Source organism: Eurytemora carolleeae, unplaced genomic scaffold (genome assembly GCF_000591075.1).
Source record: "Eurytemora carolleeae unplaced genomic scaffold, Eaff_2.0 scaffold619, whole genome shotgun sequence".
In the NCBI taxonomy this organism is placed as follows: Eukaryota; Metazoa; Arthropoda; class Copepoda; order Calanoida; family Temoridae; genus Eurytemora; species Eurytemora carolleeae.
This window is the reverse complement of record NW_019396512.1, coordinates 17,977-26,955: the sequence shown is the minus strand read 5'-3', so window position 1 is coordinate 26,955 and position 8,979 is coordinate 17,977. Positions and strand designations below refer to the sequence as shown.

The 8,979-nt window shown below is 31.9% G+C and overlaps 1 protein-coding gene across 1 annotated transcript; it reads left to right on the top strand.

The window, feature by feature from the left end:
• The first annotated feature begins 1,403 nt into the window (after nt 1-1,403).
• On the top strand, nt 1,404-6,209 carry LOC111704667 (oocyte zinc finger protein XlCOF28). The gene is made up of 5 exons (XM_023476980.1): nt 1,404-1,592; nt 2,341-2,423; nt 3,274-3,433; nt 4,066-4,142; nt 5,580-6,209. The coding sequence occupies exons 1-5, from the start codon at nt 1,428-1,430 to the stop codon at nt 5,683-5,685; spliced, it is 591 nt and encodes a 196-aa protein (XP_023332748.1). The 5' UTR covers nt 1,404-1,427; the 3' UTR covers nt 5,686-6,209.
• Nucleotides 6,210-8,979: the final 2,770 nt, after the last annotated feature.

Below are 8,979 nucleotides of genomic sequence, written 5' to 3'. Positions count from 1 at the left end.
GGCGTTTTGTTCCCACTCCGAACTCTTAGTGTCCTACATAACAGGATTCACAGTACAAATCAAACCCTTTATGTTATTACTGAATCATGTACTAACTAATATGTGATACAATCTGCTGATTTTATACTGTAAGCAAGTTAACTGTACTACACTATTAGATAAAACCAAGAAGAATACCACCTTGGTTAAAATAAATTCAAAGTACACAGTACTATAGAACTTGAATAAAAAATGAAATAAATATTCATACTATAAAATTCCTTCACGCAAATGGACACGAAACAAATACTTTATTGGTGAATGTAAAAAATGTTAGCAAACGGTATTAAGAGTTGTAGAATTGATTGTACATCTTGGAGACGAACTACTCCTTGAACCGTACTCAGTCAGAGATCGTCAAGGACTAGAGAGCCTAACCCGGCTCTCCCCTATCTCCACGTTCAGTTCGCTGAACCCAAGCTCTCCCTAGCGTCTGATGCGGTATTGGAAAGTTGGCTTAGTATCATGCTTGATTATGATACGGAACACAGAAACTAAAAGGGGTATTTATTTCCCCTATTACTACGATATTTACAGTTTATCAAAAAATCATCATTCTGGTTCTGGTTACAGTACAATTTCTAATGTTGTGACATTTTAACGACTGAGGACAGTTCACTGTGTAATCACTCTGGGCCGTAGTAAATTTAAATTCGAACAGGACCTACCCAGTGTGTACCGGCCTGCCAGATAACAGCGTGTACTGACCCGATCCTATGGCAGCCTGGTTCTTGACCATTGTCTGTACAGTACGTCGCTTTAACCAGACTAACATACGACAGGGGTCAATTTTCTTGGCATAGTCCCGTCTGAGGGCTAACTATGACAACTCCCATGGCGCGTTCAGACTTTTTACAGTACCCGGCCTAATCCTAGGCCTATTTGACCGACACCCCACTGGCTTAGTCCACCGTGTAATTAATATAGTGTAACACTATATCCGTAAACCTGAATTACGTTGTACATCATTAATTATCTACGTTGTAAATAGCTACGTAAAACCCCTTACTTGATTTATCTTAACTGCGCTGGTTTGGTATTGATAGTTTATGAGATTGTGCCCAGTGTTTGACATTGATAGTTTACGAGATCGTGTCCGTATTGACATTGATAATGAAGAATTGTACCTGGATTAATACAGATCTGCGTGACTCTTATGGAGTAGGCCATTTAATACACACTGTAAATTGTACAGTACTGTACATTTTTGCCATTTTCTTTAACCCATTTAAAAACATACACAGAAATAAAGAAATTCTAATATTTTTTATTATGATAATCAATATCTAAATATTTATTTCTTAAAAAAATGTTATCGAAAATTTATTCTTTAGAATTTTCAAATTTTTATCTTTTTCAGATTGACATATCAATCTTGGTATTATATCATGTTCTCTAATACAGTACAGATGTACATGTACAATCAGGAGCAGAAGGTATCCCACGTTTCCGAGATGCAAGGAGAGTATGTCTGCATTATTTGTGACAAGAGCTTATCCAGTAAACTATACCTGGACAACCATACTAGATACATGCATTCTACAGTCATTAAGGAACCCTGATACATGGATATTTGATATACTTGATACCCTGATACATGGATATTTGATATACTTGATATCCTGATACATGGATATACTTGATACAAGGATACAGGGATATACTTGGTACCCTTATACAGGGATATACTTGGTATCCTGATAAAGGGATATACTTGGTACCCTGATACATGGATATACTTGGCACCCTGATACATGGATATACTTGGCACCCTGATACCTGGATATACTTGGTACCCTGATACAGGACTATACTTGGTATTCTGATACAAAGATATACTTGGAACCCTAATACCTGGATATACTTGGTACCCTGATACATGGATATGCTTGGTACCCTGATACAGGAATATACTTGGTATTATGATATATGGATATAGCATATCCTTGGTACTTTGATAAATGGGTATAATTGGTACCATGATACATGGATATACTTGGTATTCTGATATATGGATATTGGATATACTTGGTACCTTGATACATGGATATAATTGGTACCATGATACATGGATATACTTGGTATTCTGATATATGGATATTGGATATACTTGGTACCTTGATACATGGGATATAATTGGTGCCATGATACATGGATATACTTGGTATTCTGATATATGGATATTGGATATACTTGGTACCTTGATACATGGGATATAACCATAATATATAATGAAAGATTATTTTTCTATTTAAAATGCAGTCTTGATTTTATTATTTATTCATGTATCAGAATATCTAGTTTGAATGTGATCTGTGCAACAAACTGTTTAATTCTCCGAAGAATCTAAAACTTCACAAACAAAGAATTCATCAAGATAAAAGGTTGGGTTGGAAAAAATAGCACTTTTTAAACAAGCAACAGGAGAAACATTTCTATTCAAAATAAATTTTTAAATCTACAGCAAAATATTGGGTACTGGACTTTTAGGGCGCTTCGTGCCTATCTTCTATTAAAACTGTGAACATTTTCTATCATTTGTAAAAAAAACTAGAAAAAATTTCGCGGATTTTATAAAAAAAATTTGTGCATTTTTCAAAATTTCCTCATATCGAATTTTGTTAATGGCATCTTTTTGAAAATACGATCATCCATAAACCTTTCCTGGGGTCATGTGAGGTCCCACACAAAATGTTGGCCCGATCGGTTCAGCCACTTTTCGTTTATTGGATCCAAACGGACAGAGAGACAAGCAAAGTATATATGTAGACTTTTCAAAATTAAAAAAAAAAAAAATAACTTGCTGATACCAATTTTTGCAATTTGATCATTCATAAACCACAAAATTTGGGCCCGATCGGTTCTACCGTTTTAACGTTTATTGGATATGCAAACAAACAGACATTAGGACAGACAAGGAAAGTATATATATAGATTACAATTACAGGGAGTCAGTTTAAAGCCCTTCGTTTCAAAGAAAAGAGTACTTCTGCAAATGGAATCTTTTCATTTATTCTCAAAATGAAATATATTAACTAACTGTAATTGTAAATTAAACTTACAAACGCAAATAGGAATTTAGATAAAAAAGTGAGAAAAATGCCCTCTTCGAAAACAAGCGTTATACAAGTATATTTTTATACCAAAAGTTGAAACCTTTGAATGAATGCAGGTTCTAAACCCAGCATCTATCTATCAGTTTTATTTTTCCTTATGATATATAATCTTATTTAGGCACTCTTGTGATATGTGCGATAAACAGTTTGGAATCTATAATGATTTGCGAATGCACAGAAGAACTCATGGAATAGGACAAAGCTTTCCCTGTGATGTCTGCAAAAAACAGTTTTCAACAAACAGAAATCTAAAAGATCATATTGTCACTCACACTCAGGGATTTTATGTCATCTGAACAAGAAGTTTAAGAATCCGATAAATGATCTGATCGAAATTTAGCAAAATTTGTAAAGATTAAAAATACATTCTCAGGGGAGGGGAGTTCCAAACCATGATTTATCCCATAGATCTGACATTGAGTGTTAGTTTTGGACAAAATTTACATTTTGAAAATTTGCAGCTGAATTCAACATATTGAATTGAATTAAATCGAACTATTCACTGGAAACTAGGAGCTTTGATTTTACAAACGTATAAGAATTATTTGGATACATATTAGAAACTCAAAACTATTTTGTTTTTCTCAATAGCTTTTCAATTACAGGATATATGCTTGAAAACATGTATACAATTTTAATCTTACGTGCAATTGACTTGTATTCTAGGGCAAACTTCATATTAGATGTACAATCTTCAAACTTAGTGACTAGTTTGGATCTTAATCACCGCTGGAGCCCTGAATATGTTTTCGTTTCTGACAGAGGGAAAACTGGGCTTAACATTATTTTAAATAGTGGGTTAAAACATGTCATAAATATTTAACAATATATTGGGTAATAATAACCTCTTGAAATCATTAACTTTGGGTATTTTTTAAACAAAATCTGATAGAAGACATATTATGTACAGGACCGACCTTATGCATGTGCATATCCTGGCTGCAATCTCAAGTTCAATCAGAAGAAAACTCATACTGTACATACAAGGTACATAAATTTACGTGTCCAAATTGTCCACACAAAGGAGTTTTAAAATCATTATATTATTATCATTTGTAATCATTTATTATAAACATTCCATAATCTGAACTAATTAGTCCTGTAAAGAACAAAGTACTTGATGATGATAATGCAACCTGGATACGGTATTTTAGTATTCTTAACTATTCATTCAAATACTTTCAGCAAAGTGCATTTCAATTAGTTTGATGCATTTTTGTTTCTGTAGAAAAGTTGATTTTCCATTTTCCATTTTAAATGATATCCGAGATTAACATTTTTTAAAATTTTATCCAAGTTAAAATTTAACTACATTTTGAATATAAAGGGATTTTTGACAACATTTTAAGTGATTAAAGACATATAAAAAGATCAAAGAGTTGCTAAAAAGATCTTTTTATAAATTTTGAAAAATGATGTCACAAAAGCGCGCATATTCTCGAGAAAGGTTTTAACTTAAATATGAGCGAAGAGCTTTATTATATAATCTAATGTTTTAAAAAAGTAGCACCTTTTACTATACAGACTATATAATAAAGCTCTTCGCTCATATATATATATATTTATATGTTAGCTATAGCTTGTCAAACGGTTGGACCGAATTGGCTGAAATTTTTTAGGACACCCATGGGTACCCGGGGTAACATAGGCTAAAAAAATCTAAATAATATTTTTTTTCTAATCGGCAACGCCGTGCACTTTAGCTAGTATCTTATATTTCTAGACAAAAGTCAATTGAAATGTGGTTGACAAGGCAAGAAAATAGCAGACCAAAGACGGTAGAATAGTAGAAGATTTTTTATATGACGTCATTGGCTGCAGTATTGGTTTTAAATTCAAACGATCGAAATTAAAAATCTAGTTATCAAATAAAGAAATTAATTGTTGGTGCTAAAATTAGTGGGAAAATAGCGACACGGTTATACACTTCTAAATTTGTTTTACTCGGTTATAGGATAGAATGCTCTCCTGTTAAAATAAAGCTAAGAATGTGATTTTGTTACGCATCACATTTGTAATGAAAAATACCAAGTATTTTAAAACAAAATTTGTTAGATGTCATAAAGTATAGTTTTGTTATAGTCTAAAGCAGAACTTTAGGCCACTAACGTGAGCAAGGCCCGAAAAAACCTTGGTTTTAAGTAGCCACATTTTTTTAACCAATTACATTGCAATCTGTTTTAAGATAAGAATTATCTGAACAGATAATAAAGGCATTGCTAACGGCAAATTACGTAAAAACACAAGTTTTTGGTGATGGAAATGCTTAAAAGTCCTTAAATCTTTTTAAATTATAGAAAAGACGATATTTTGTGGCTTTTTATTGAACCCAATTGTGGCGTCTAGTTTTGCGTATAAATCCCAATGTCTACTCTTCATATTACAAAGCTCTTTGTTACAGACTATATTTTATTATTTGTTCAGGCAACATACTGGAGAGAGACCGTATACCTGTGCTAAGTGTGAGAAAACCTTTATTCAAAACTCAAATTTGAAAAGTCACATGAGAACCACACATTCAGAATTGTAAATATGTTTACAAGGAAAAGTGTTCCAAAAATGTAAAGGGTGGACAGGAGAAACCAATACGTAAATAATTAATCGATTTTGACTTATTTAATTTCTGACGTTTTTAAAAATATAATTTGCGATAAATCGTATTCCCTGGATCCTATAATATCGTTTGATTCCGGTTTCTCTCTGACCGAAATGGTTTAATGGATGCGCGCTTTCAGTAAGTTTCCAGAAAACAGCGGAATTATTGAATTAGTCTTTCTTCCTTTTAAGTGTAAGAAATAAATCGCTCAACCTTTTAAATTTTTACCAATATATGTCGAAAAATATTCAAATATTTAATCGTTTACAAAAATAAAAAATCTAAGTTACTTTTGGTGATAAAAAGAACGGAAGACGACACCAAAATTCCACCGTTGTCCTGTTAATACCGCGACATCTGCTGTGGTGTTAACGCCCCTTGATTATGTTTAATTAAATTTGTCTATTATATACAGGGTGTCCCATATCATGTTAGATCGTCAATCGGTCTAAATTACGATTTTCGGGACTAATCAGAAAATTTAAGAAGAATAAATCATTTTTGAAAATTGAATAAGGCTATATTATAAGAATTTTCTTGCGGGCAATAAAAGTTTTTTTTCGAGTATTATGGTTTCATTTTGGCGTTAAACCTTGAAGATAACCTAATATGATATGGGACGCTCTGTATCCATAAAGATTGTAGAATAAAGATCGTTTAGTTGTTTAAACAGAATAATAAGAAATAATACAAATTATAGATTTATTGACAGAAATCATCCCCCCTGTGGTTTTAACTGATTATTTCTAGTAACTTAGTTAAAAAGTAAAAACATGATTTTCCAAGTAAATAATTTAAGTTTTTTATTGAAATCTAAAAGTACTGTAGTCAATTAGAATTGAAACATATTGTACATATAAAGTTATAAAATAAAAAATTAATTAACACGCTAATTATGATTTCCTGAAAAGATGAATTAATAAACTATTTGGTGTTCCCTTCCAAAGTATAGTAATAATCTCTCCCCGATCATAACTCAGGAACCCATTCAATTCTCATGAGCATGTATAACAATTTATAAATTGAGTGGGTTGACATTTTTAGAGAGGCTAAGCTGGGTACCCAAACTAATATTCATTTACTTTGTGAAGACAGCTTTAAACTATATAAGCTCTCCTGCTGCAATAGTTTTACATATATTTGTTGTACTTATGTACCGTTTAGAATAGTTTTACATATATTTGTTGTACTTATGTCCCGTTTAGAATAGTTTTACATATATTTGTTGTACTTATGTACCGTTTAGAATAGTTTTACATATATTTGTTGTACTTATGTCCCGTTTATAGTTTAGAATAGTTTTACATATATTAGTTGTACTTATGTACCGTTTAGAATAGTTTTACATATATTTGTTGTTCTTATGTACCGTTTAGAATCGGTGCATAGTCCTCTTTAAATCTAGGTTCACTTAAACTCACAACGACACTCGCTTATTCTTTTTCAGGTTTCATTACAAAATTTGCTTTTGGCTTTATTGAGCATCTTACACAAGGAAAATGAATATAATTCATGTACTTCATTAAACTTCATGACCTGAAACTTTGTCAACGTCTAACAAATGTAACAATTCTCAATGTTTTAATCATTTAAACATTTTTTGTTTCTGATATTTCTTATTCTGATTAAATCTGTTCTTCTTAATCTTCGTACTAATCCATCTTGTCATCTTCCTCTTCCCCCTCCCACAGGACCATGTTATAAAAAATGTGTTCACAGTTTAACATTTTCTTATGATATGAAATATTCAAAAATAATTTTGTTAAAAATAATTTTTGTATCTTCTCCGCCTTTGTGTTTGTAAACCGGGATAACAGATTAGGACATAGTGTCAGGTCATCAATCAATCAATTCATCACCCACCCATCCATTCATCCATCCATCCATCCATCCATCCAAGGTTATAAAGCAAGGAAAGTTAATTGCGGTCATGTCTACTCTGCGTACCCATTGAAACCAGTTCTCTTTGGGCGGAATTTGTAAACAAGAATAGATGCATCAGTGTTAGTTTAGTATCGGAGGAGGTTGAAATAACTTTCCTTGCATTATAACCTTGCATCCATCCATCTATTTATCCATCCCTCCTTTTAATATTTCACCATTTTTTCCAACGAGATTTTATTTGTTTTGATTTAAAATTAGAATATAAAATTATGAGTTGAAAATCTATGAATGATTGAATATGTTAATCTGTTTCTTATGAAAGGTAATTTAGGTAATTCAGATTCTTTTGATTTTTAAGGTACTGACTGAGGTGGTTCAAGCTTCAAAGTTTCAAAACAATTATTAGAAAACCAAAGCAGTTAAAATTAAACGATACTTATAAATTTCCCATATTGGACTCTATGTTTTTGGTATTAGCTAATAGAAAACTAAAATTATTTAAACAGATCTGTTTGTTTAATGTTTGTATGTCCGATCATAACTCGTAAACGACTTGACCCACGGTTATAATGCAAGGAAAGTTATTTCAGAGGTGTACGCATCTTTTGTACTGCAGTGTTCTGACTCTGGGCGGTGATCTAAACACAAGACGGATGTCGAAGCCTGAGATCCATCTTTGACATAAAAAATCAATGAAATATTCTGGTCATAGGAAACTATTATGAGAATTATCAAAATTATCAAAATTTAATGCTTTAAACCTCCTCGGATACTATTCGAACACTGATGTATCTGTTGTTGTTTACAAATTCCGCCCAGAGAGAACTGGTTTCAATATGTACGCATAGTATACACAACTGCAATTAACTTTCCTTGCATTACAACCTTGCCTTGACCGGTTTGTCTCAAGATCAATAGTTTTAGTATTTATTTTCAAACACAAAATTCAGAATATTAATGTATGATGGTTCAGCCTAAAATAAACACGAAAGAAAATTTATTATGAGCCAAGATAGATAGATAAATAAATAGATAATATATAGCTAGATATATAGAAAGAAAGAAAAAAAATTTAGATAGATATGAAATAATGTCTGTTTGTTTGTTTGTGTGTATGTCAGATCATAACTCGTGAACATTTGACCGATTTGCCTCAAATTTTGACCAAGGAACTCAGTAGACCCACGGTAGTGTTCTTAGCTTAGTTCGAAAGGTTTAAAAAGGTCTAAGTTTAAAAAAAAAACTTAGTTTCAAGGTAAAGCTGGGTTCCCATAGATATTTAGATAGATAGATAGATAGATAGATAGATAGATAGATAGATAGATAGATAGATAGATAGATAGA